This window comes from Diplotaxodon limnothrissa, linkage group LG13, assembly GCF_057381915.1.
Source record: "Diplotaxodon limnothrissa isolate DT_005_m linkage group LG13, D_limnothrissa_male_GT1.1, whole genome shotgun sequence".
Lineage (NCBI taxonomy): Eukaryota > Metazoa > Chordata > Actinopteri > Cichliformes > Cichlidae > Diplotaxodon > Diplotaxodon limnothrissa.
This window is the reverse complement of record NC_140608.1, coordinates 6,023,507-6,051,198: the sequence shown is the minus strand read 5'-3', so window position 1 is coordinate 6,051,198 and position 27,692 is coordinate 6,023,507. Positions and strand designations below refer to the sequence as shown.

Here is a 27,692-nt window from a genome sequence, read left to right as displayed (position 1 = left end):
TTTTCTGCTCCCATCCAGACTATAGTCGAGCTTACCCAGGAGAGAGACTGTGTGCAGCTCTCTCCACTGGCTCCCTGTTCAACCCAGTCTCCCGGTGACTCTCCCAGTATGAGGAGGACTGAGAGCCGACAGCACCTCTCTGTGGAGTTGGCTGATGCCAAGGCCAAGATAAGACGCCTTCGGCAGGAACTGTGAGTGCAACCACCATATCAGCTTTTTCAATAATTATCTAAATTGGGGCGATCGTGGCTCAAGAGTTGGGAGTTCGCCTTGTAATCGGAAGGTTGCTGGTTCGAGCCCCGGCTCGGACAGTCTCGATCGTTGTGTCCTTGGGCAAGACACTTCACCCGTTGCCTACTGGTGGTGGTCAGAGGGCTCGGTGGCGCCAGTGTCCGGCAGCCTCGCCTCTGTCAGTGCGCCCCAGGGTGGCTGTGGCTACAATGTAGCTTGCCATCACCAGTGTGTGAATGTGTGCGTGAATGGGTGGATGACTGGATATGTAAAGCGCTTTGGGGTCCTTAGGGACTAGAAAAGCGCTATATAAATACAGGCCATTTACCATTTAAATTAAGCACAGGGAACAGAAAAAAGAAGCTAGAACTGTAAATGGATCTCTGTGGGTGCCAATTTTGTTTCCTACTGTTGCAAGTGTCACAAATGTGATCTGAACTGGGCAGATAAAATCTTGCACGGTCATCAGGATCAGTATTTGAACTTCATCAGATTCTTCGTGATCAGCAATCACCTTCATTGTGAGAAAAGGATACAGTCTAACTGGATATTTATCCAAAGAGTCCATTTCCACTTGGCCCACTTATTAGTTGCACGAGCTTTCGTTGTTGTTATGAGCCACACACAAAAGAAGAAAAAGTGAAGTCATTCTCAGAAACCTTAGAGGCCTTTTAAATGTGGTTTATGAATAATAGAGTTTCCTTTTTTAAAGTGCTGTAATTTTCCAGCAGACAAAGGCTTAATGGCTGACATGGATCAGTTAGAATAGAAAACTTTTCACTTCAAGTGGAAGTATTTTACAGGGAGTGCAGAATTATTAGGCAAGTGAGTATTTTGTCCACATCATCCTCTTCATGCACGTTGTCTTACTCCAAGCTGTGTAGGCTCGAAAGCCTACTGAACAAGACACACAAGCTGAAACGTCAAGACTGGGCCAAGAAATATCTCAAGACTGGTTTTTCTAAGGTTTTATGGACTGATGAAATGAGAGTGAGTCTTGATGGGCCAGATGGATGGGCCCGTGGCTGGATTGGTAAAGGGCAGAGAGCTCCAGTCCGACTCAGACGCCAGCAAGGTGGAGGTGGAGTACTGGTTTGGGCTGGTATCATCAAAGATGAGCTTGTGGGGCCTTTTCGGGTTGAGGATGGAGTCAAGCTCAACTCCCAGTCCTACTGCCAGTTTCTGGAAGACACCTTCTTCAAGCAGTGGTACAGGAAGAAGTCTGCATCCTTCAAGAAAAACATGATGTTCATGCAGGACAATGCTCCATCACACGGGTCCAAGTACTCCACAGCGTGGCTGGCAAGAAAGGGTATAAAAGAAGAAAAACTAATGACATGGCCTCCTTGTTCACCTTGTAACCCTAACCCTAACCCTACACACAGATATCCCCCTAAAATAGCTAAAACTAAAAACAAACTAAAAACTACTTCCAAAAACATTCAGCTTTTGATATTAATGAGTTTTTTGGGTTCATTGAGAACATGGTTGTTGTTCAATAATAAAATTATTCCTCAAAAATACAACTTGCCTAATAATTCTGCACTCCCTGTAGTGCTGCACGAATGAACTTAACTTGTACCTGTCCTGACAGACTGGCTGGTGCCTTGAAGTTGGTGTTGTTTAACAACTTTGCAGGAACTGTTTTACTCTACAGAGGTTGATTTTCATGTTTTCTGTTCCAGCTGAAATAATCATGAATTGGATTCCTGTGATAGGCTGTTATCAGTCCTGACATAGACTATGTCAAGGAAATTGTTTACACACTTGAGTGGATCTAATTTGCTGGAAAGAAGTGAATCTGTCACCATAACAGCATTTAAATGAGTGCAAGCCCTGTGTTGACAAAAATGTTAGCTCACCGCAAAGAGGTTAACTTGGGGGAAAATCACCAGGACTCAAGTAGTTTTGTTCATGTATGTTTCATTTAGTCAAGCGTACCCTCATTTTCTTTATCAAATTAAGAGAAATGACAGCCATCTATTACACAAAGACCCATTTTGAGTCAGAGAAAGTCCTGAGCACTTCTTAAATTTATAGAAAAAGAAGTCCAACTACCTACCAGCTAAAGCTTAATTTACATGGATAGAACTCCATAACAAATGACCAACATTGCAGGCTTGTTCATGCAGTGTGAGCTGCTGTCTGTGTTCTTATTGAAATGTTAAATATATTTATTTTACCAAATAATAATTTTAAGGATTTAGATCTGGGATGTGAGTTCTGCTCACATTATATAATATTCACATTTTGTTAATGTATAATGTAGGCTATCACTTCTAAAGGGTTTTGGTCTCTTATAAGGCAATATTTGCTAATGTGCTACGTCATGGATTAGCCTCATTCTCAGTTTTAACTGTCGACTCACTCCAGTTTAAACAGGTTGTTGATTAGTCAAAAGGGTAGATTCCTGTTTGTCGAAGGATGCGTTGTTTTGTTTCCTTTGTTTAAACGAAATGTTTGTATGAGGCCTAACTTAAAGGACTAAATTATGGTTCTTCAACAATTGATTGTATCTTAGATTGAGGTGCAGATCAGCCACTTCCTTGTCACATTAAAAACATCTCACCTTGAATGATCTTAAACTAATTTGTCTTAGTTCTTGTGCGGGAATGGGTCGCCATCAATCACTGTAGGCGTTTCGCTTATCTTTCCTTCCTTGACCCACATTTATAATCTCTTCAGTTAACTTAAAAAGGGGCACAATACAACAAGAGCAAGATTTATTTTGTTTGTTGGTTGCTATAGTGTTGCTATAGTGCTGCTGTGTCTGTGATAGAAAGGTTATTGCCATGTGATGAGCTGTGACAAGGAACAAAAAGGTCCGTCTGTCCATTCTGATGTAGTCTGGTCACATGATTTCTGTGCCGTCTTTAAGGGAGAGGAAGATTGTTTGTTGTGTCTATGGATGCAGGCACATACACAGACAGTGTCTCTCCATATAAGTGTGTGTGTGTCTGCTTTTTGTGTCTGAAGGAGACCAGGTCAGAGCTGGGGGGTATGTTTCACTGTTTCCACAGTGGTCTGTTTTTGTTCATTTTTTGTGCTATTTCCACTTATCTGCCCCCAAAAGCTTATTAGTTTTAATATAGAGGTATTACAGCTTCACCTAGATATATAAATTTGGACTGTTCTAGAATCATATAGATAGAAATATTGAAAAGTAAAAAGTAATATTTTGTTACATTTTGGGATCTAAATGATTGATTGAAAAGCACAACAAATCTTTCAACATAACCATATTTGGTGTCCTAACTTTTCATTTTAAAGCTGTATTTTTATTGAGAATGCTTTTGTTTGTTCTTAGACAAGAGTATACTACTTTTTTATATGACAAAGAATTAAAGCTATGAAAATAACACCAGACTAACAGATGGAGGACATTTAGATATTTGTTAGACTAAGAATAAAGGTTTCTTTGTTTCTTGGCTTCTTGAATATGGCAACTAACACAACTGTTTGTCTGTGCATGCATGGCGTGTTAAACCAGTCAAATAAGCACCAGACTGCGATGCATTCACAATGAGAGTCCAAAACTATCTCCGTGGGTGGTGTTGACAGGTGTTTGATTTTTGGCAGGGAGTTAATTGATGACATGAAAACAGAATAACGTGAACCTTGGAAGAAAGAAGGTGAACGAGAATGCCTGAATTAAAGGATGCTTTTTATTATTCAGATGGACAGAGACTCCAGAGAGCAGTAATCAAATAGTCCATCAAATGTTCAGTGGAGCGGATTCATGCAAACACATGCACACAGAGAGCAGCATCTCAGGAATGCAGTTATTTTCCTTCAAAGCTACCCTCTGTGGAAGGAGCTGGGAGAATTTGCAACACAGACGGCAAATGTCAGGCTGCCCTACTTCACTGTCATTGAAATAAATGTTACAGAACAGTCTTGGATAGTAGATCGACCCAACTGTTGATGCGAAAAAAGAGTAATGAATTGAATTCTGTAGTTTCCATCCCAGTTTTTATGTCACTCTTTTTATTTTTTTGGCTCCAAAGTGCACCAGGGGTTTTAGTCTCAGGGAAAGATTGACATGCAATCTCTTGAACTCTGTTTTTCATTTGTCTGTGACTGTTTTCCTTTGGCTGTTATTCAAAATGTGCTGTCAAGCAGAATCGGTTTGTTTATTACTCACCAAATTTAGGGCAAGACGCAGGAAAGACGCTCCTGACAGCTACAGGTCATACACACCAGGCACGATAGGATATTTTTATGCGTCTGTCCCAGTAACGGCACAACTGAAAACCTAATTTTGGGTTATTCTTCCCTTTCTCATGGACACAACGTTACAAGAATGCCTGGGAGGCATTTCCTAAAATGTGGCACAGTCATACATTGGACTGAATACCTAACTGATTCATATTACTCACTATGACACATGTCACACAAAGATTTAAGAGCATCAAAAGATTTGTATTTTTTATTTTTTTTTAAAGACTACATAACTGCTGATTGCAAAGAAGCTTCTCAGACAAAAACAATCAAAGCTGGAATTTGAGCATAACTAGCACGTGAAACAGATCGGGGCCTTCAAGTAGCTGACGGTGGTTTTAAGAGATCTAACTGCTGAAACTCGGTTTACATTCCTGCTGCCTGTTGCTGAATACTTATAACTTCTTGAAGCTTCTCAAATTACGTAAACTAAAGGGTATCAAACATAATCCAAGATCAGCCCGGCAAAGGCTGCAGTCCGATAGGCAGCGTTGAAAATTAAAACAGGGCACAAATTTTGGACTTTTAACTGTATTTTCATATTATTTTACAACTCTTCCTACTGATGAAGAGCTCTCCCATGGCCCTTCATAGGACACCAAAAACATTTTTTGGGGTTAAACCTTTTCTGTGAATTAACAGACTTCCTGTTTTAATAATTACACGACAGTATGGGCAAATAGCTTCTAGAACTTTATGTGTAAAGTCATGCTTTCTTTCATTCACTACAGCAGCATTTCTTTATCATGTAGAAAAACTGGAACTTAGTGTTGTATTAACTTAGGTGTTTCAGGTATTAAATGTGTAGTTAAACTTCTTTACACTGACACAGAGGGAGTTTTACTGATCCAACCCACTTAAGATCAAAGTAGGCTGCATGTGGCCCACAATATAAAAGAAGTTTGACATTCTGTCTACCTACTGAAACTACTTTTCTGATCATTTATTTTGTTCATATATTCATTTCTGTGCTCCACCTGTAAATGATTAACTGTAGCTGAAAGCTTTGAAGTCGAAACAGCCCTAAGGGAATGTTCTTGTGCATCCCGAGAACTGATATACATAGGAATCCACACTTAAAAACAAAAAGTACAAAAACCCTTTGGCATGGGATTTTTCAGTGTAAAGCTTAATGTTTCTAACCTTTTTCCCATTGCTAACCTTTCTCATTTGTTTGCAGAGAGGAGAAGAGTGAGCAGCTTTTGGACACCAGGCAGGAGCTTGAGAACATGGAGGTCGAGCTCAAGAGACTTCAGCAAGAGGTAACGTCTCCACTGACGTCCATGCTTGTGCACCTACATGCACACAAACACACAAACATTCATGTGACTACATGTCCCCTCCACCTGCTCCTTGTGCCTCTAAGTCCTCTGTTTGTGCAGCTCTGCCAGGATTTAATCAGTCAGCAGGTGACTTAGCTCATTACAGGCTATTGGAGCTATCTTTAGTGAAGCAGCAGCCTCACATGGCTTTTGATAGGGAGTGGGCGACAGGCTGACTGGTGAACTGCAGTAAACAAGGTGCATGAGGGTAATTCTTGTGGTTCCAGAGGTGTTTGTGGGGCGAGTTCATTCTGGCCTGATCTGTTTATGTAGCAGAAGAAACTTGCTAAAGTTGCTAATAGCTTATATTTTTACAAGATTCCAGATTCACTGAGTGTTGTTGTTGTTGTTTTTTTTCTTTAATGCATGTTTTGGTTGTTTGCATCTTTGTCCATGAAATTCTTTGTCAGTTGCTCTTTGTTTCATGAATCCACATTATCATGCTGTACATTTGTTTGCCAACTCCCTCAGAGCTATCAGCTGCTGTCAGATGCTCGGTCGGCTCGGGCCTATCGTGACGAGCTGGATTCGCTCCGAGAGAAAGCGATACGCGTGGACAAGCTGGAGAGCGAGCTGAGCCGATACAAGGAGAGACTTCATGACATCGAGTTTTACAAGGCCAGAGTTGAGGTACAGGGCTGCACATACAGATCAAACATGATCTCGTAGCCAAATATTAATAACTCTAGTTTATGTTGGCAGTGTTGTGATATTATGCAACCAGTATGAGACCCATCTTATTATCTATACTGCAATATCTGTGTTCACTGCAAACTGCTAGTTTTTAAAAAATAAGTATTGATGTTTGAATTAGAAATTGAACTATTGTTAGTGCTCTCTTGAATAAAAACTATAAATCTAACAGAAAACACTTTTCTAGATGAATATTTTGTGCCATTCACATATATAAAGATTCATGCATATGTAAAACTGTGTAAGCCCAGTCTATGCAATATATTAATTTAAATCTTACGTTTTTGTTTAAAGAGAGCACATGTCCAAGTTGTAGTTTTGTTGTTCACCTTTTATTACCTGCTGGCTTTTCTGTAGGAGCTGAAGGAGGACAACCAGATTCTGCTGGAGACTAAGACGATGCTGGAGGAGCAGCTAGATGCTAGCAGGACCCGGTCCGACAAATTACATCTCCTGGAGAAGGAGAATCTACAGATCAAATCAAAGATCCACGACCTGGAGATGGTATGATGATACGTTTTTTAATTCGGTGTTTCAGTATCGGTACTATTTGGAAAGTACAAATAGTGATGAAAACTTTTGTTATATCCCCAATGACCCAGGAGCGGGACATGGACCGTAAGCGAATGAAGGAGCTGTTAGAGGAGAACCTTGTGCTTGAGATGGCCCAGAAACAGAGCATGGATGAATCCCTGCACCTTGGATGGGAGCTGGAACAATTATCAAAGACACCAGAGCTAACAGAAGGTTAGAGGAGAGCCACGGAGTTGAAAAGTCGAAAAATAGCATGTTGAGTTAAAATGCTGCTGACAGTCACCTGAGTTCACCAAGATTAAGGGTTCAGATGGCCCGACAGATCAGACTGTGGTCATTGGCTCTTAATCCTGGTGTCTTCTCTATGGCCCTTGTGCATTTGTCAGCTTCCACTGGGTTTTCTTTCCACTTGGTTAAGACCTGTAAGTAATATTCAAGCGCTCCTGAAAGATCAGCAGTGCGTTTGGATTATAAGAGTGGTTAAGAGGTTTAACAAGACAGGGATCTGGATAAAGACTTTGTGTGGGAGTTTGTTTGTTAAAATGGCACTTTAAAGGCTTTAAGACCTGTAAAGTTATACCATAGTGCAGGGGTGGGCAATCTCAGTCCACGAGGGCCGGTGCCCCTGCAGGTTTTAGATGTCCTCGAATCAACACAGCTGATTTAAATGGCTAAATTAGCTCCTCAACATGTACTGAAGTTCTCCAGAGGCCTGGTAACGAACTAATCAAAACAGAATTCTTTGGATTTAGTTGTTAACATTTGCTATTTGTAATCCATATTTTTCAGCCCCTCAGAAGTCTCTGGGGGAGGAGGTGAATGAGCTAACGTCAAGCCGTCTGCTAAAGCTGGAGAAAGACAACCAGACCCTGCTGAAGACGGTTGAGGAACTCAGAGCAGCGGCCAGTCAGGACACTGTGACAAAACTGGTCAAAGCTAACCAGGAAAACCAGAAGCTGAGCAAGAAAGTAAGAATTGACGTCATATTTTATTATTGTTCTCTCTGGGAACTAGCTGAAAGTAAATTCCTGTTTTCTGTTTGGATTAAACATATCTGATGTTTGTCGAATGACTCAATAAAGTTACGCAGACAACTATGCTTCCGATTATGTTATTCGAAGGAGAAATGCCTGCCTGTACCCCAAGTCCTCCCCAATAAAAACTGGATATATAGTTTCACATGTAGGTCCTGTTCACTGTTCATTTCTATGACTGAAATAAAGTGGGTATTCTGTGTGTGTTCTAGTATAGATTTGCAGCTCTACATCGTTTTTTGAGGCTAAAATTTATGTCCTTTATCAGATTAGCATATTGCACCAAGTTCCTCTAAAATATATCATCCTGGTACTTGACTTTAGACCTTTTCCCTCAGTAGGAAATGGACAGAAAGGAGGAGAGAGGGTATAGAAAGGGGTGGATGGGAGGTTGAAAGCAAACCTATAAATCCGGGGAGCCCTGCATTGCCTTTTCTTTTCCAGTGTTTGACACACCAGTGCCCCTTGCTAAGAGAAGTTTCTCAGCTATTTTCAGAAACATAAGCCCCTCTCTGTGGCCGTTGAATAAAAGGCTTGAAATTGTGTTCGTCTCTCACAAAGAGAAAATTCAGAGTTAGATTTCTGAGTGGCTTGAGGAGCCAGAGCACATTAAAATGTGAATGCAGCTGCTGGAAGAGTCGAGCCACAGTAATATTTACTTTTAATGTGTGAACAGCTGCTTCTATGTGTCTCTCTGCAGATTAGTGACAGAATGAGGTGACGTATTCAGCATTTGTTACAGATTAATAACTGCATTGCCATCTTTGTGACTATGATATGTCGTCCACACAATTGATGCTGCAAGACCATCTCCTGTGCATCTTTTTCTTATTCTGTAACAGAATAAGAAAAACTCCCAAGAACAAAAATCGCAAACTTGCTTTAATTATTGTTTGCAGTTGGAGTCGTTGGAGAGCGAACTGACAGCAGACAGAGAGTCGCTCCGCAGTGCCGAATCTCTCAGTACTGACCTGATGAAGGAGAAGGCTTTGCTGGAGAAGACTCTGGAAACCCTCAGAGAAAACTCAGAGAGACAGGTACGCACACGCTTACAGGAAATGACATGTCATCAGTAAAAAATAATATGCACAATTTTTAGAAGTCAGTAATCCAAATATATTTTGGAGTGGTCACATCCTACTCAGTTGTGAATGTGCCTAAAATATCAAAAATATATTTTTCTAAAAAATAATAACCTGGAGTGGAAAGTTTTTGGTAAAAAGCTAATTAGCTTTGGAAAGCTAGCCCTGACTTTGATTTAAATCTCTCCCCTTGCGCCTCTTTTCAAGAATGATACTTCACTGACTGATTTAGAGAGCAGCTTTTCTGAAAACCAATTGCGTAATATTTTTGTGCCTTTAAAATGTAATTAACATTCCAGTTTATTGGACAGTCTCAGACACATTAATACAAATGGGGCTCTGACATAGACGCTGTGCTCTCCACAAAACCGTTACTGACTCTCATTCCTGGAAATTTCATTAAAACAACACGACTACTACACGGCTGTGTAATTTACTGAAGTCTCTAGTTTTCTTGAAAGCAATCTTTGTGTAATTGATTTGCGTTTGGCTCCAAAAAACTGTTTAGTGGAAACTCCACTAATGTTTTATTGACTGAACAGATTTCTGGCACTCTGTCGCCCAGATGCACTAGCTCGCTGCCCGTCTGCAGGGACTTTGCAGCCGTTAGACCTAAATCTGACACCTTTGATTAGTTTAAGTGTCTGATTTGTAAAATCCGGCCTTGATTAGCTACACAGAGAGAACACTGGGATTACTGCAGCAAAATCTATGCACTTGGCTGGGAACATAATGAGATGTGGCTAATGTGATGTTCCAAAATACATGAACAGCTTTGCATACTCCTAATAAGTTTCTGTTTTGTTTTGTTTTTTTTGTTTTTTTGCTTTTTTTTTTGCTTTTTTTTTTAACACATCATTAGTTTTCTTTCTTGATGTCAATTGAATTTTAATGAGTTTATCTAACTAGACTAAAAGAAACTAAATGAAAGTCTTTCTCCAGCACTGGCTCATGCAGCCAAGCTAGTTGTTGCAAAAATGGTCACTAAGCATAGAATTCACCCAAAAGTAAATAATTTATCTTAAAGTTGTCTGTTAGCCTTCAATAAAACTGATATGTGCTCTCCAGATGAAGGGTCTCGAACAGGAGAACAAGCACCTGAGCCAAACCGTGTCGTCTCTGCGTCAGCGCTGCCAGGTGGGTGCCGAGGCCCGGGTCAAGGATGTGGAAAAAGAGAACCGCATTCTCCACGAGTCGATCTGTGAGACAACTGCCAAACTAAATAAGATGGAGTTTGAAAGGAAACAGCTGCGTAAGTGACATGTTTATTATTTTTTATGGTTCATTACAGCAAGTTAGTAATGGTAGGTTTTTTTTTGTTTTGTTTTTTTCCCCCCCTCATCTTTCCTCATGTGCTATAAAAATGTTATGGATAAACATTCTAGTTGTTGTTAAACATCTATTTTTGCAGGAAAAGAGCTTGAAGTTATGAAGGAGAAAGGAGAGAGAGCAGAAGAGCTGGAAATTCAGATACAGAAGTTGGAAAGGGAAAACGAGAGCCTGCAGAAGAAAGTTGCCAGTCTTGGAATCACCTGTGAAAAGGTCAGGTGCATTTTGTGACAGTGTCTGCAAGTTTTCATCCTCTTATCTTATCTCACATTCAGATTATTATTATTTTTTTTTTTTGGAAGCAATTGTTGGAGTAAGATGAAAAGAATTTGGTGGTATTGCCAAATGCTTTGCTTCTCATCTTTGTTTCCTGTGTGTGTTTAGGTGGCTTCTTTGGAGAAGGAGAATAGTGAGCTTGAGGCAGAAGGCCGCCGCCTCAAGAAGAAGCTTGACACGCTGAAAAACATGGCCTTCCAGCTGGAGGCTTTGGAAAAAGAAAACACTCAACTGGAGCAGGAGAACCTGGAGCTTCGACGCTCAGCTGAGAGTCTCCGCTCGGCGGGGGCTAAGGCTGCTCAGCTGGAGGCCGAGAACAGGGAGCTGGAGAGCGAGAAGAGCCAACTGAAACGCAGTCTGGAGCTGCTCAAAGCCTCGTCTAAGAAGACTGAGAGATTAGAGGTAATACAGGTCATACAGCGGGTACATATGTGATTGAAGAGCAGTGAGATGTAACTGTGGGAATAAATTTCTTTGAGAAATAAAGCAGATATATGCAAATGAAGATTAGTGGCCATCTCGGCACAAACGAAGATGATGTTTATTTAAGAATGTGAAGAATCCGTTTTAGTTTTGTAATTTATTATCACTGAATGCTGTTACAGGGGATCTGACATATAGTTGTCTTCAGGGAGAAGCACAACTAGTTCATAGATGATTTGAATTTCCTAATCTGGCTATTCCTCTCCCAGGTGAGCTACCAGGGCCTAGATACTGAGAACCAGCGCCTGCAGAAGGCTTTAGAGAACAGCAGCAAGAAGATCCAGCAGTTGGAGGCAGAGCTGCAAGAGGTGGAGTCTGAGAATCAGTCCCTCCAGCGTAACCTGGAGGAGCTCAAGATCTCCAGTAAACGTCTCGAGCAGCTGGAGCAGGAGGTAGGTAATGCTTAAATGTGGAAATGGACTGAAAATGAAAGAATTAAAGGTATTTTGAGGAACTTGCAGTTATTTGTCCAGCTCAAATATATGGCAACTAGTGGGACAGCTCTAGGCGTCTGTTACTTTTGTTGGCATTGATTAATGGGGTCAGTCACACTGGCTCAAAAAATGTAGTTTCAGCAGACTGAATTCTCCTAAATAAATCAAAAAAGTGAAAAATGATCTGGTGCTTAAGGAGCATTGTACTGCCGCTCTGATTCTTTTTAGTTTATTTTGAAATTATAGCGCGATTCCCAGCTGAGTTGGATTAACCCAGATTATTTGTCGTATACATTTTTGGCCTTTTGAGCAAATCTTTGTCCAAGTTCAGCCAAACAAGGCATTTAGACAAAGAGTAATCCCAAATCATATTTAACCATCTGCTCTCCATTACATTCGTTTCTCCTCCAGAACAAGGCTCTGGAGTTGGAAAGCTCCCAGCTAGAGAAAGACAAAAAGCTCCTGGAAAAGGAGAACAAGCGACTGAGGCAGCAGGCTGAGATCCGCGACTCAAAGCTGGATGATAGCAACCAGCGCATCACTACCCTGGAGAAGGAAAATCGGACAATGGGCAAGGAGATGATCTTTTTCAGGGACTCCTGTACGAGAGTCAAGGACCTGGAAAGGGAGAAAAAGGAGCTGGTCAAACAGGCCACGATCGATAAGAAGACCCTTGTCACGCTCAGAGAGGTAAAAATAGCTGTTAGACTATCAGACATCTGCAAATATTATCTCAAAACATATTAAACCTCTTGATTTATATATTGTAGAGGCCATTCATTGTGTATTGAAACAAATATTGATAAAATTAAGAATTTGTGATTAAAAATTTGTTTTTATATCCCTTTTAATAAACCTTGCAACCAATTTGATTGGGTTATTTTTAATAATATGTCTGTTGCTAATATGGAATTCAAAAGCATGTAATTGTGTGTTTAGGAGCTTGTGAGTGAGAAGCTGCGGACTCAGCAGATGACCAATGATCTTGAGAAACTGACCCATGAGTTGGAAAAGATTGGACTGAACAAAGAGAGGCTCCTGCATGACGAGAGCTCAGACGACAGGTGAATATTATATCTGCACACAAAAGCTAAACCATCCTCAGATTCAGCTCGTATGAGAAGCCTGTCAGCTTGCTTGGAATCAGAATTATTACAAAGCACAATCACTAAAGTTAAGGCTTAAAATGAATCAAGTCTGGTGAGGTGTAAATGACATGCTTTGATTTTAAACAGCGTTTCTTTCACAAACTCACTTTGCAAAAACAAACACTCGTCTGGACTGACCTGAACCTTTATCGTCAGGTTTAAGCTCCTGGAAACCAAACTGGAGTCGACCCTGAAATCAACTCTGGAGATCAAAGAGGAGAAAATTGCTGCACTTGAGGCAAGACTGCAGGAGTCCTCCAACCTTAACCAGCAGCTTCGCCAGGAGCTGAAAACGGTTTGTAACACAACCAATGAATTTTTTAAAAATATGGATTTGTATCTGTGAGTCTGCCGTCTTCTGCTTATCTAAAGTGGAGTTGTGCTGGCAGCACGTTGACGAGACTATTCCAGATGTCATTCTCTCCAGCCACACTCTAGTTCTTTCTGGGCAATCCCAAAGCATTCCCGAACTCCCCAGCCTGTTCTGTCTCTTGAGGCCTCCCATCTGGCATCCTAACTAGATGCCTGAACCATGTCAACTGGCTCCTTTTTAAAAAAAAAAATACTTTAATATAAAACTTGTTCATTTACAGATGTTTAGCATTGCCACATTAAAGAAAACCCCATTATTAAAAACTTGAATATGCTTGCTTGTCCACTTGAGATCAGCGTGTCCCAGCATCTTTCTCGTACACTCAAACGCTAGAAACAATGAAAACATCGAAGACTTGTCAAGGCCGATGCATTATTTATTTTATCCACTCTTCGTTTCTGTCTGCACTTTATCTATTTATAAGGGCTGATGTGCTATAGGAGATGTCTGCTTTCCTTCAGGGAGGTGTTTGTATTTTGAACCTGCTGACACAAATCTAATCCAAAGCTGTGAAAAAACATGAGCCATGAACAGGCGGTCGCAGGAATTGAAATGTTTAATTTTGTTGACTTACTATTTTCATCCCCAGGTGAAGAAAAACTACGAGGCGCTCCGGCAGAGAGAGGAGGAGGAGAGGATGGTGCAGAGCTCGCCCCCTAAAGTGGGGGAAGACCCTCAGGCTGTCAGTAAATGGGAGAAAGAAAGCCATGAAGCAACCAGAGAACTGCTGAAAGTCAAAGACAGACTCATTGAAGTGGAGAGGAATGTAAGTTTAGATACTGTCAGGAATGAATTATGGTGTGAATTTTGGTTCTATATTTTCCTGTCTAATATCATGTGTCGTCTTCCCAGAATGCTACTCTGCAGGCTGAGAAGGTGGCCCTGAGGAGCCAACTCAAACAACTGGAAACCCAAAACTCCAACCTGCAGGCTCAGATAGTGGCTGTGCAGAGGCAGACGGCCTCTTTACAGGAGAACAATACAACGCTACAGACGCAGAATGCCAAACTACAGGTAATCCCGTCACACCTCTCACAGCTTGGTGTGTGTTTATGGGGAATTTTTCACACTTCTTCCAGAAGCGCATTTGTGAAGTCAGAGAATGATACATGTTGGAACAGGATGGGGCCGTCCCCAAACTGTTACCTCAAAGTTAGGAGGATGAAATTGTCCAAAAAGTCTTTGTATGCTGAAACGTTAAGAGTTTCTTTCACTGAAACTAAAGGGCTGGGCCCAGCTCCCAAAGAACAGCCCTACACCAAAATCCCGCATCACCCAAACTTTATACTTGTCTCAGTGCAGTCAGGCAAGTACCGTTCTTCTGGCAACCGCCAAACTCATCCATCGGATTGCCAGACTGAGAATCGTGATTCATCACTCCTGAGAACACGCCTGCACTGCTCTATAGTCCAATGGTGGAGTGCTTTGCACCACTGCATCCAACCATTTTTTCTGTCTGGTGAAGTAAGGCTTGAATGCAGCTGCTATGCCATTAAAACCCTTTCCATGAAGCTCTCTACTCAGTTCTTGAGAACAGAGAGTTTGGGTTCTGTAGCAATTGACTTTGCAGAAAGCTGGCAACCATGCATATAGTAGGCAACAGAGCTTTGTTAGCCGTTCTGACTTGGATGGCACTGCATCGTGCCTTTATAGCCTCCACTGTGTACTGCCCTGTTTGCACTGTTGCCTTGCCCGGCTGCTTAGCTCTCTGCTCTGGATTTATACTTGTCCTCCCTGTTTGGCAGTAATTCAAACCCTTCTTAAGGGTGGAGGGATTTACACAGTAGCTATTTCTCTGTTTGCATGTGTTGCTTTGAATTGGGCACTGTTTGAGGACATTTGTATGTGGGGTGGGCTAGAGGTAGTTAAGAGTTTTTTAAAAAAAAGGTAGAAATTGTAGCAACACCAGGACTCCGTGTGTGTGTGTGTGTGTGTGTGTGTGTGTGTGTTCATAGTGTGAATAAACACAGTAGTCATGTCTGTAGAGGGATTTGAGAACTGGGTGCTGCTGTGATCATAAAGGAAAACATGTAAAGAAACAGCTTTCATGCTGATGTTTTGTAGTATTTTGAAGCAGGAGAGCAGGTTGAGGGAAGAGTGCCCCCTACAGACCAAAGCCCCATCAGCTACTGCTTCCAAGTTCTTTGATGTTTGATTTAAGGGGCTTAATGCTGTTCTTATTCACACGCCACACATCACTCTTATCACCTCTTTGCGTAATATGTCCTTTTCTCCCTCTGCCTTTGTCCTCTTTTTAGGTGGAAAACTCAACTCTGAGCTCACAGAGCGCATCCCTGATGGCCCAGAACGCCCAGCTGCAGACCCAGCAGAGCAGTGTGGAAGGAGAGCGTGAAGGAGCGCTGAGGGAGAAAGAGGAGCTGAGAGCTACCTATGAACTGCTGCTGCGCGATCACGAGAAGCTGGCAGCGCTCCACGAGAGGCAGGCAGCCGAATATGAAGCGCTGATCGGAAAGCACGGTGGGCTGAAGACCTCCCACAAGAGCCTGGAACAGCAGCACAGGGACTTGGAGGACAAGTGAGATGTGGTTTAGGAGCTTGGGATGGGCACATGCTCAAGTCTAATTGCAGCTTAAGTCTCATTTGTGACTTTAGTTTGTAGTTTGGCCGCCTTTTGCAAGGAAATATGGTCCTGGACCTAACGACATAAGTGTTAAGGTGTGTGTCTGTTTGCGTATGTAGGTACAAACAGCTCTTGCAGAGAAAGGGGGAGCTGGAGGAGCTGGAGAAGAATCTGAAGGAGCAGCAGGAAAAGATGGCCCTGGAGAATCAGACCCACCAAGCTACAGCTGACCAGTACAAACTGCTCAAAGAGGAAAATGATAGGTCAGCTCAACCTTTTTTCCATAACCTTAAACATTATGCTCACATTAGCACTAATTCATCAAAGGGACTGAATTAAATCAATGAGGCCGTATACCAAGGAGTCGATTTTCTCTCTCCTCAGGTTGAATAGCACCTATCGTCAGCTCTTGAAGGACAATGAAAATCTCCAGCTGGACCATAAAAACCTAAAGAGCCAGTTGAACAGTGCAAAGCTGGACCAAACCAAGCTGGAGGCTGAGTTTTCTAAACTGAAGGAGCAGTACCAGCAGCTGGACATCACCTCCACCAAGCTAACCAACCAGTGTGAGGTAATGAGTCTCTCTTCTCTTCCCTTCAGGTTTTCTCATGGTGTCTACCTTTTTAATGTATCATATTTCAAAACACTGCTTCTAAAGCCAAATATGAATGTATCTGTCTATGTTTGTGTTAGTTGTTGAGCCAGCTGAAGGGAAACTTGGAGGAAGAGAACCGTCACCTGTTGGACCAAATCCAGACTTTGATGTTACAAAATCGCACACTGCTGGAGCAGACCATGGAGAGCAAGGACCTGTTCCACGTAGAGCAAAGACAATACATGTAAAACTCACAAAGAAATATGCCAGAACCATGTATCTGTGTTTGTAAATGCAAATATGCTGCCTTTATGTTTAGAGTGTATGCATTCTTGTCTGCTTTTACTGTGCTTTTATCTTCTCGTCGTCCAACCTTCAGAGATAAGCTGAATGAGCTGAGGAGGCAGAAGGAGAAGTTGGAGGAGAAGATCATGGACCAGTACAAGTTCTATGACCCTTCACCTCCACGCAGGTGCATAATTTGTTTCCTTTAAATGACATAAAATTGAGTCAAATTGGTAAAGTTCTGCATACATGCTGTCTTGTATTTTGAGATGGAAAAGCAGTGCAGCATCAGGAAGGGAGTGCATCAAATATTTATTACCTGCAGAGCATCATACAGCTGTATAGTGAAAAAAAATTTTTCTTAACCCTGATAGTCATTTGGGCTTTTGGCCTAAAATAAAATTTCAAATGCATCTAGCCTTATATATCCTTTATATGATTATGTATTGATTTTTTTTAAATTCTATTTCCTTTTGTTCGTCTGTTATTGAGTGTCTGTCTCATCTCTGCTTTACAGGCGCGGCAACTGGATTACTCTAAAGATGAAGAAGCTGATCAAGCCGAAGAGCCGGGACAGGATCCGGTCTCTCACACTGACTCCATCTCGATCAGAGTTTGGAGACAGTTTTCTGATGTTTCCCCAGGACAGCCAGGACAGCTCATCCATAGGCTCGGGCACCAACTCGCTAGATGACACGCTCTCACACATGAGCAGCAGTGAGTCTGAAAGAACCAAACACACACAAGATTGCACAGTTATAGTTTCAACCATCACTGAAGGAACTTCTTTTAATGTGTTCACAATATTTTTTTGTTACAAAGAGAAGGGAAACTCTTAAAATACTGTTTTGTAGTACACACAGAATTAGTGAAACATTTGCTAACAGCTTTAATTTGATGCTGAACTTTCTTCACTGACACATAATGGCCTACTTTGTGAGTGTGGCTTTGTATGCCTGAGTGACTGAATGGGTCTTCCCTCCTAACTGCTCCTTTGCTTCTTTATATCTCTCTGCAAAGGGAGGAGAGGGCAGCAGTCTCATGCCCAAGTGCAGGGTTCCTCCAATGGTATGCTGCGGATGGGGAGGGTGGGAGGGGTTTGTGACCCGACTGTCACGTCTTTCAGGGCATGTTTTTGTGAGTCCATTGTCCATATCACTCAGCTGTCGTAGACATTACGGCTGAGCTGTGCAGGCTGACTCTTGACCTCAGACCCGGTTAAAGATGCAGAAGCATTTCTTGTGTTTGAAACAAATTGAGGTGCACTCAGTCAGCTGCTACCAATGCTATTAAACTCAATCACTGAAGAATAGTACTATTTTATGTAGTTACTGGCATGTCCACCATTTCTGAAGAAAAGTCGCTTTAACACTTTCGCTTCGTGTCACTGGAGTCATTGTCATTTGCTAAGCTGTAAGATTTAATATCTTGGAATTTGCAGAATAATTTGGACTACATATATGTTGCCAGCATACTCGCTCAAGGTCGAGCTGAATCAAGTGCACCTCATGGTTTAAATATTGGAGAAAAAAAAAAATCTAATCCCAAGATGCTTTGCTCTCAGGTAACCTGTCGATCTGTTCAGCTCACTCGTAAATAAGAAACGTCCTGTATCATAGCATCGTAGATATTAAAAGGTGCAATGCGTTGCCTGGTTATCGCGACCTGGCTTGGTTGGTTGTTTTCAGTTGTACTGACATTAACTGTAATCACCAAGAAACAACTAAGCCACATATTTCTGCTATGTAGCACAAAGTTGTCAGTTAGTGTAATGAATCTGTTTTTCACAACACACAAGATAAGAGGTAAGACAAAGAGAACGTAGCCTTTAACAACCATGTAGTAACATTTGCTAAAACACTTGCGTACAGTACAGAAATTACACAGTCGAGTGTGCTGGAACAGCAGCTATAAACCTCTCATTCTTTGAGGTTCTTGGGAAAGTCTTTGCTGGAAACACTGTAGTGCTGTTTTTTGCTGTTAACCTGCCCCTTCTTGTTCTCCTGATTGCACCCTTTAATAATTTTCATCTTGTCGTCTCATCTAGGTGTGGAATGTGTTGTGTTGTGTACAGAATGTAATGCCTGGAAATAAGTTGAGAATGTAATATACAGTGGTCAAAACCATTAACATGAGAATGTGCGGATGATGCTGATTGTGTGCAGGAGACGGTGTGTGTTTTGCATAATGTGTGTCTGTTTTTCTATTGTTTACACAATGTAGTTTTATACAAAAGCCTGCCCTTAAATACAGAACATATAGAAAGTCAGTGGAAGGCATTTCAGTCCATCCAAAGGGCATCCAATAATGTGTGTGTGTATATTTTTAATAATATGGAGAGAATTTGTATAGATTGAAATACCTTACACTTGACTAACCATCTAATAGGCTCTCTAATATTATAATCCACATGTTTTTAAAGTCATATATTATAGTTGTTGTTGTGTCTGTTGCAGTGTTGTCTGTTGTCCAGTTAAGGTGTCCAGGAGCTCAGCTCTCTCTCCCCTGGTTCTGTTTGTGACAACATTAACCACATCCCTCTGTTCTGCCCTTCTTTTCTTTCTTTTATTTTGCTTTTCCTTCACCTCCCTCCTGGTCTTACTCTGTCGCTCTCTTCCCTCCCTACCTGTCTGTCTCTGGCTGTGATCGGACAGCTATAAAAAGGTTGCCTTTCATGAGGAACAGATCCAAGGACAAAGACAAGGCCAAGGCCATCTACCGGCGCTCCATGTGTAAGATCTCTGTTAGCTGCCACGCTAGCCTTCATCTGCCTCCTCTCCCTCCTCTTGTCGCGCTAGGAGAAACAAAGGAGGAGCAGTCACTGATGTCAGGGTGGCGGTGGTGAGGGACTTCAGTTTTCAGTCACATCTGCAGAATTCAGTGTTTAAAACTCCAGAGTTTTATCATCCATGTTTTAGAGATGTCTGCAAAGGACCTACCAGAGGATCAATTTTTAAATTCTTTATAGAATTTATCCCATCCCCCTGCCGCTCTGCTATACCTGGTGACATCAGTGACTTGTCCTTAAAATTTTTTCCTAGTAATCCCCACCCATCCCATCACTTCTGCCGCCACGTCTGCCGCCGCCACTTTCTCCTGTAGAGTATCTTCCAAGTCTTTACTCACTTTCCTCTCACTATTTGCAGATGAATGATTAACACAACCTTAACACTAACTTTAGTGTTTGTTAGGGCTAAACTATAGGAACAGTGGTGATTTATTTTTTTCTGTTTTCTTTCATTTTCACCTCTGGACCAAAACCATGTCATTTGGTCACTTACAGTAATGTGCAATGGGCAGCTTTCTTGTGTGCTTTGTGGTTTTATTTTGTTTGTGTATGCTGAATGAAAGGCCGTGTGTGTGTGTGTGTGTGTGTGTGTGAGAGAGAGAGGGTGTGTGTTCAGGTGAGACAGCGGGAAAGACTGTGGGTTTGCCTTTCATGCGCCTGAGAAATGTGTGCTCCCGTCTTTGATTACAGCATGACAAAGAAAATCACTAAGTGCTTGATCATCGCTCGCACTCACCATGGAGGACTTGAAATGGAGCCTTTATTCTGTCTCTCTCCCTCCGTCTGTCTCTCTCTCTTCTCTGTCAGCGTGCTGCATTTCAGATCTTATTCTGCTGACATGGGCTTGCCTCGCTCTGATTTATTTATTTTTGTGTGTGTGTGTGTGTGCACAGCACCACCGCCGTCGCTCAGAGCAGCTTTGCATGTTTCCATGCTTCTTCTTCGCTGTCGGCTCAGTAATCAAAGTGCATAGAGACGGTCAGGGATGTCAAAAAGTGTCTGGCTGTGACCGACCGTGCACTTTGGTTGATATGTTGTTGGCTTTTAAAATATTATTATTATAATGCTGTATGCCTGCAAGTGCATTGAGTTTTAAAAGGCTTGGACCTGTTATTCTATAGCATGAATTTATTATTGAATATTGACTTATATCCACTGATAATTATAGTCTAGATCTGCCCTGTCAGAGTCCTTCGAGAAGCAAGTCTCAGCACTGGGTAGCCATTTTGAAAAGCCTCTGTACAGATGTTTATTGCTATCATCTAAATGAAAGCCGAGAGAAGTTATAGTTCTGTCTGTGCACAGTTTCAAAACGTTACAGCTTTGCTAATGGCTCAGTGCTGACACAACTTCTCACATGATCTGTGCTCTTCTCGTTTCAGCACAGCCAATTCATGATACAGTATTACAGCGCATCTTTGCTAAGATAATGAATATGAGATGTGCTTTTCTTATATGAAACTTAAACATGATTGGCTAATGTATTTTCCATTTTGTCAGTTGATTTGCTCTGCTGGGGCAGCAGCGGGATAACCGCCACCTTTGCTTTTACAGAATCCTTTTAGATTATTGAAGGATTCTTTGAGGCCACGTCTGTTTCCTGTAATGTCTCTAGGCACATTCCCAATGGTAACTTAGCCTTTGTCTCCAAGAGGGACCTAGATGAGTGTCCTGTGTACAAAAAAATGTTGTAAAAAAATCTTTGCAAGGTTGTTCTTCCATCGTAAGCATATTTTAGCGACCAGTTTCTCTGATTTTAGTTTGCCTTTAAAGTCTAGATGGATTAAATTGAGACTTCTGTAAGATAAAATGGCTATAAATCCTGAGCCATTACTTGAGGTAAGATTATATGTATTAAAATGTCTAATCTCAGTTTTTTTTCTTCATGCCAACCCATCCATCCTAGCTATGAATGACCTGCTTCAGACCATGGCAATGGCAGGTGGTCCTGAGGCTCAGTGGGCGGGCAGCAGTGAGAATCTAGACGGGGCTGAAGCCGGAGATGCCAACATGACGGGCAGCAGCAGGCGCAGCGGGCAGCGCATGAAGGAACTCGCCTTTTCCACCAATGCCATTGATTGTGCCACCCTCACCCTGCCTAGTTCAAGTCACAGTAGAGCCAAGCACAGGCTTCAGGTCAAAGGTCAGGATGCCTGTTTGTGGAAATACATTGTGTTAATTTCCTCATTGCATTTAGTTGACGAAATTTGTTCAGAACAGAGTGAAAAGAAGCCGTAGCATGACTGCACCCTTTATCTCAACAGACAATGCCTCCTGCGAGGATGTCGCCGGCTCATTGGATGATCCCAAGAGTCAAGGTAGAGTAAAGCTTCACACGACATCAGCACGAAACTGTGTCAAAGAAAAGCGCCTGCAGTCTCTCAGCACCAGGCTGGAATCTAACGGCCCCTTAAACAAGAAATGAGGGGGGGAAAAAACAGGTCATGTCCTCAGGAGTCCCACTGATAATCTTTGGGCTGCCTTCCTGCACTTTGATTAAGCTTGATTTAGAGTTAGATGGGAGCAAAAGAGACGGGGAGAGGGAGACAGATCAGCCTTTGCTGAAAGCAGGATTGACTTTAATACAGGCGCTAGGGTGTTATCCAGGGCAGTTAATCTGGATCCAGGCAACACTTGATCAGGTCTGTGTCGCTTTAATGTAGATGACCCAGTTGCTAAACAGCCACAAAACTACTGGCACACATTCCTTAAGTTAGGTCTACAGACAGATTTCTCTTGTTGTGCTTGAGTGCTGCAAACATCTGCACTTTTGATGGTCAATAAACTGGTTCCACAGGATATTGTTCCCAGAATGAGAGAGAGAGAGACTATAGTGAGACTCATTTCCCACCTCATCACTGTAATGGTTGAAGGACGCCCAGTCTCACTCACACACCGGATGTTGCTCAGAATGTATGAGCCATTAGGTCATCGGATGTTGTAGACACTAATGGTAGTTTGAGACGTGTATTGATTTTTTCCCCCCTCCCCCAGACTCTGTAAAAAAAATTTTGTTTCCATCTGCGTTTCATTAAACTTTATTATTTTTGAGCAGTATTGAGTTGTCATGTTACCCTTTAGGTGTGTTGCATTGTATTTTTTTTGTTTGTTATCAGGGCCACAGAGGTATATGTCTCCCTGCCATTTGAATCGTTGTGCTGTTGGTCTGAGCGCTGTGTGCAGAGTGTCCTGTAGCATCTGTAGTAAGTGACAGTTACTCAGGACTGAGGATCACTCTTTGTCAAAATGCAAGCTATTAAATTCCAAGACTTGGTGAAGCTTAAAACAGCGCAAATAATGTATAAAGTCAGAAATAAATTGCTTCCCAAAGAAATCTGTAAATTGTTCATAGAAAGAGAAGGTGGGTATAACTTAAGAGGGAAATGGAATTTAAAAATACAAAGTGCTAGAACAACTTTAAGAACTATGTCAATCTCAATTGCAGGAGTTAAATTATGGAACAGTCTAACAGAAGAAATAAAAGACAGTCAAAACATAAAACAGTTTAAAGTAAAATATAAAAACCTAATTTTAAATAAGTATAAGAATGAAGAAAACGGGGTTAACCCAGGATGGTAATGTTGCTGGTAATGGTGTTGCGGTTCTTTTTTGGTTGTTTTTTTGTTTTTTTGTTTTGTTTTGGTTTGTTGTTTTTCCATAACTTGTGTATCTGCAAATATACACATTCTGTATTTTTCATATGAAAGAAACTATACTGTGGTGGGGCTTGCTAATTTCTTGTTTTTGATTTATGTATGTTATGTTTTGTTTTACTTCATATGTTTATATGTTTCATATGTTGTTTGTTTAATTTAAGACAAAAAAAAATTAAATGAATGAGAGGTAAAACTTGAGGGGGTAGGGACAAATAAGTAAATACTTCAGCCTACTCCTTTTCAAACAAATAATGGAATGATATTTTGTAATGATTGTGAAGGCACATGTTTGAAATGTTTGAAATAAAAATGAACTGAACTGAACGGAACTGAACTGTGGGGCCACAAGCAATCCGCTGGTTTCTGACTCTGATACTGATCTGTAACATTGGGGTTGATTTGAAATTCTAATTTGGTGTCAAGCATGTCGTGAAAACCGGTTTGAGATGATTTCACAGTCACTGGTTTTCAGTTGGGGCTGTCCCTGTCAGCACTGGAAAGAGCAAGTTCATGTTGTCTTCACACCTTTCCTTTTACTCTTTGTCTTCCTTCTCAGTTCCTAACATGGCCTGTCATTTCCTCTTTAATTACTAACAGACTCACACTTGTATCGTCAGTCACTTCCCCTTTATTGGTGGGAAATCGTTCCTTATATTTGGGTGTCCCTGCCGTCTCTGTCAGTAGTTCCTTTGTTTATTGAATGGACATATTGGGGCTGCAGCCTGGCATTGAGCCACCTTTCCTGTCCCTCTGCCTGGCATGTGCCATCTGCTCCCCCAGCAGGAGACGTTCTGTCAGGGTGTTGGCGTCCGTATACGTGTTACTCCTCGCGTTGGTGCATGTTGGTGTGGATACATGTAAGCGTGTACAGATATAAATCCTAACTGTGAATGTATGTGTGCATGTGTCTTACCTCTCGTCCCTTACCCAGCCGCCAGACCCTCCAGTCTTCATAGCAACAGGACCACCAGTAGTAATAGTAACAATAACTCCCACCTCACTTCTCCTCTGGAGGGCAAAGGTATGCTCCTCCTTTCCTCTTCCTCTGCTCCTATCCACTTGTTACTCTTGTCTTCTTCTTTTGCTCCCTTTCATCTCGTTTCTCTCATCATTTCTCAAAAAATTAATTTTTTTTTCTCGCGCAAAAATGTGATCAAGTTGGTTTGGTTCAACTTTAAGCCATTCTCTTTTCTTCATTGGGTAGAAAGCAATAAGTCATGATGGTAATAAAATTAGATCTGAGTTAAATTATGAGATTGTTTTTTCAATATAATGCTTTTTAAATTGCATGGTGTGTTCTGAAAGTGTGGGGTAGTCTGATCACTACTAATGCAATCAGAAATCTTGTAATCCATGCCTCCCCTCGTCCTGCAGGCACATTGAACGGCAGTCTGAGCAGGCCTCACAGCGAGAGCAGCGGCGAGTTCAGCCTGAGTCTGGACCAGGAGGTGTGGTCCAGCTGCGGCAGCAGCCCCGTCCAGCAGCCCACCTCCTCACGCTCCTCCCACCAGAGCCCCCTGCAGCTGCGCAGATCTCTTGACCCATCCGCCGCCGCGGGCAGCGTGGTCCAGTCCCAGATCAGGAAGACGGGATCCCCAGGGAACGAGGTGCTTTCCCTGCAGCAGTTCCTGGATGAGGGTATTGATCCTGCAGAGGTGAGGCCTGAAATTCTGCTATAAGTGCTGTTCTTAGATTTATTGGATTACAGCCTACATATGAAGTGGACTAAAATCGAACATGTTCTTCTTTATTAGTCAGTTCAGATAACGTTTGGAGTTGGACGTGAATTGTTTCCATTGTTATTTGTTCTGTCCTTAATGCTGTTTGCTGTCTTTTGTAGTCTGGCAGTCAGGAGAACCTCACTGTAGACTCTCCTCGCCTCTCCACCTCCTCTGAGCACGGCCAGAAAGAACGCACTGTCACAAAGGGCCGGGGCATACTGCGCTCGTCCAGCGGGAAGGCAGCAGCAGTCAGCGCTGACCGGCCTCCGAGGTCTTCCGGACAACCAGGACGCCCTTCCCTGCGGAAGGCCGAGAGCACACGGGTGAAAGGCTCCGCCCCAATCCGCGCCAGCCTGTCTTCACAGGGCAAAGCGACCTCTGTCTCCGAACGGCTCGATTCAGCCTCCTCCACCCTGCCCCGGGCCAGCAGTGTCATCTCCACTGCTGAAGGTACCACACGGCGTACCAGCATCCACGACCTGCTGTCCAAGGACAACCGGCAGCCCGTTTCGGTTGACGCTCCTGCTGCTGCTGCTTCCACCAGGGCTGGGCTACGCTCGCAGCCCACACCCAGTGAGTACCACCCCAACAGCACCAACCTTAAGGGACCCCTCACCACCATCACCCCCATGCCCAAGTCAGTCAGCTTACCTTGCAATAGCTCGGAGGACCCCGACCTCTCCACCCTTGAGTCTTTCCTCGGCCCTTCCTTCACTGTAGAATCTGTATTCATGGACTCCATCTTTAGTGAGTCAGCAGACAAAAACCTCCCCTTCCTTTCTCTTAACCCCACCTTAGTCAGCAACATCAGCGGGCCTCCTGTTACAAATAAGACCCACCCTCCTCCTGTGCCGCATCACATTCGCACCCAAAACCAGACCCCCCACAGCCAATCAAACGGCCAGGTGAGATCCAGCGAGGGTGTTGATCAGAGTTGTGTAAATAATCCGGATCAGTCACTGAGCCCAGAGGAGAGGGAGTCTCTGTGGTACGAGTACGGCTGTATCTAAATGACGGGGAGGTTTCTGGTTTGCTGATTTTAATACTTGACTTGAAGAGGGAGGAACAAAAGGATGGATAAAGAGCAAAGCCATTTCCTCTGCATGTATTTGTCAGAGTACTGTCTGTCTCTGTGTGGTGTATGTGGGTCATTTTTCCCTGTTTGCTATGGTGCTGATTGGTGACTTTACTTTCATTTTTAATATTTTTTTAACCCCCATTTTCTTTTCTATGATGCGGGACTTTGACTGTTCTTCCGTCCAATACCCTTTCACACATTATTTTTACCTCATCAGATAAGTTTTACCTGGCTAACATTATACTATTATCTGCTGCAGTGAGGTGATACATTTTATCTTGGGAATGAGAAGAAATAGAGAATTATCTAAAGCTTTCATGTGAGGCCAGAACACACAGAGCAAGTCGGTTCAAGTCACACCAGGAATCATAAAAACAGCAGGAAAAGCTTTTTTTTATTTTTTTTTATAATGAGCATAATGAGCAAAGCATTCTGGGGCAATTTCTACATAGTAAAGTCAGATAATAGGTTCACTTTGCATTTTCTGTTTATTATGGTGATTCTTGGCAAGTCCCACTTTTCACCTCCTAAATTGCATGGCTTTGTTTTGTCTGTTTGACCTGAAACTTTCATTTGGATTGCTGTGATCAAAATGGTTTTCATCAGTTTGTTTCTTATGATGGTGTGTGCTGTTTGTTTTTTACATTTGATATCTTTTCTGTTTTTCTTTGCTGTGTACTCGTTCACTGGAGTGTTTGCTCCCCTCTGCAAATGGATTAATATGATCTGGTGGATCTAAGCTGACCTCCTGGGCTGGTGACAAAATGATGAAGCTTCATTCCCAAAACAATCAGGGCAGCATTTTTAGTTTGAAACGTGAAAGTTGACGGAGAGGACACAGAATACAGCATGGCAATAGTGATTTGGTTTCACGCAGTTTATGATTGTTTGGGGGTATTTTAATTATTTTTTTTAGAACGTGGAGTTGATACTGTAAGTTGATTCATTTGAGGTTGTTTTGTGAATGAAGCGAACATCATTCCTTTTGGTATTTTCTCCTGACACGCCACAAGTTGGATAACTTGAGGTGATATTTGAGACTGACCTATCTTGTATAGACTGCTATCATTAAGTTATAATCAAAGACGAGCACTACATGTTGTGCCAATACTAGTTGAACTGCCTGTATCTACGTCCTTATTTATTTCTGCTTTTGTACTCTTTAGTTGCTGTTTTGAAGTTGCTATATTGTATTTATCTTGATTCAAAGTATCCGCAGGTATGAAGTAAATGAAAATGGTCTGTCATCACTCTGCAGATGTAACATAAGCGTTGCCTTTGTCCTACAGATGTGGAGGGCAGAAAGTCTAAAAGCAGGAGCGGGGAGCCGCAGCAAAGCTGCTAAACCCTGTCCCCCCCACCCTCGTCTGTCTGCTACCATGCTGTGAGCGCGTGGTGAGTGAGCGAGCGGGAGGAAAAGGGGGAGGGGGGTGGGGAGGGTGGGGTCAGTCTTGTCTCCATGGGAACCTAAAACATGGTGTAACAGATGTCGTCCATCCTGCTGTGCGCTTGCTTTCCCCTGCTTCTCTAAGCTGTTACCCTTCTCCCTCACTGTCCTGTCCATCCCCTCACTGTCACTGTGGTGCCAAACGCCTGTTCAAGGAGCCTGATGAGACCCGTCTGCATGGCATATGGGCCATTTTACCGTGTAGCTCTCAGTGTATGCTGCTTCCCCCCCCCTTGGATCTCAAATCCCTCGACAAGACGAGCCATTCGGCTCCAGCAGCTCACCGTTTCCCACTCCTTCATAAAGCATCTCATGCTGTTGGCGACTGCTGAGTGAAGAAGTCGGTGTTTGCAGGCTGCTTATTGTTGCTGCATGGCTTTG

At 42.4% G+C, this 27,692-nt stretch overlaps 1 protein-coding gene across 1 annotated transcript in view; it reads left to right on the top strand.

Moving 5' to 3' along the window:
• The window catches only part of ccdc88ab (coiled-coil and HOOK domain protein 88ab), a 61,933-nt gene extending 35,913 nt beyond the window's left edge, over nt 1-26,020 (top strand). Inside the window, exons 8-34 of the mRNA XM_085369699.1 lie at nt 19-191; nt 5,633-5,714; nt 6,246-6,404; nt 6,825-6,971; nt 7,070-7,214; nt 7,791-7,969; nt 8,935-9,072; nt 10,186-10,369; nt 10,529-10,659; nt 10,831-11,124; nt 11,415-11,597; nt 12,051-12,329; nt 12,579-12,703; nt 12,944-13,082; nt 13,750-13,926; nt 14,013-14,174; nt 15,419-15,696; nt 15,861-16,004; nt 16,126-16,312; nt 16,435-16,580; nt 16,716-16,808; nt 17,139-17,338; nt 19,276-19,353; nt 21,316-21,552; nt 21,674-21,727; nt 24,440-24,720; nt 24,906-26,020. Of these exons, the coding sequence (XP_085225825.1) occupies nt 19-191; nt 5,633-5,714; nt 6,246-6,404; nt 6,825-6,971; nt 7,070-7,214; nt 7,791-7,969; nt 8,935-9,072; nt 10,186-10,369; nt 10,529-10,659; nt 10,831-11,124; nt 11,415-11,597; nt 12,051-12,329; nt 12,579-12,703; nt 12,944-13,082; nt 13,750-13,926; nt 14,013-14,174; nt 15,419-15,696; nt 15,861-16,004; nt 16,126-16,312; nt 16,435-16,580; nt 16,716-16,808; nt 17,139-17,338; nt 19,276-19,353; nt 21,316-21,552; nt 21,674-21,727; nt 24,440-24,720; nt 24,906-25,796 (5,286 nt within the window). The 3' untranslated portion in view covers nt 25,797-26,020. The remainder of the gene's footprint in view (nt 1-18; nt 192-5,632; nt 5,715-6,245; nt 6,405-6,824; nt 6,972-7,069; nt 7,215-7,790; nt 7,970-8,934; nt 9,073-10,185; nt 10,370-10,528; nt 10,660-10,830; nt 11,125-11,414; nt 11,598-12,050; nt 12,330-12,578; nt 12,704-12,943; nt 13,083-13,749; nt 13,927-14,012; nt 14,175-15,418; nt 15,697-15,860; nt 16,005-16,125; nt 16,313-16,434; nt 16,581-16,715; nt 16,809-17,138; nt 17,339-19,275; nt 19,354-21,315; nt 21,553-21,673; nt 21,728-24,439; nt 24,721-24,905) is intronic.
• The last annotated feature ends 1,672 nt before the right edge of the window (nt 26,021-27,692 follow it).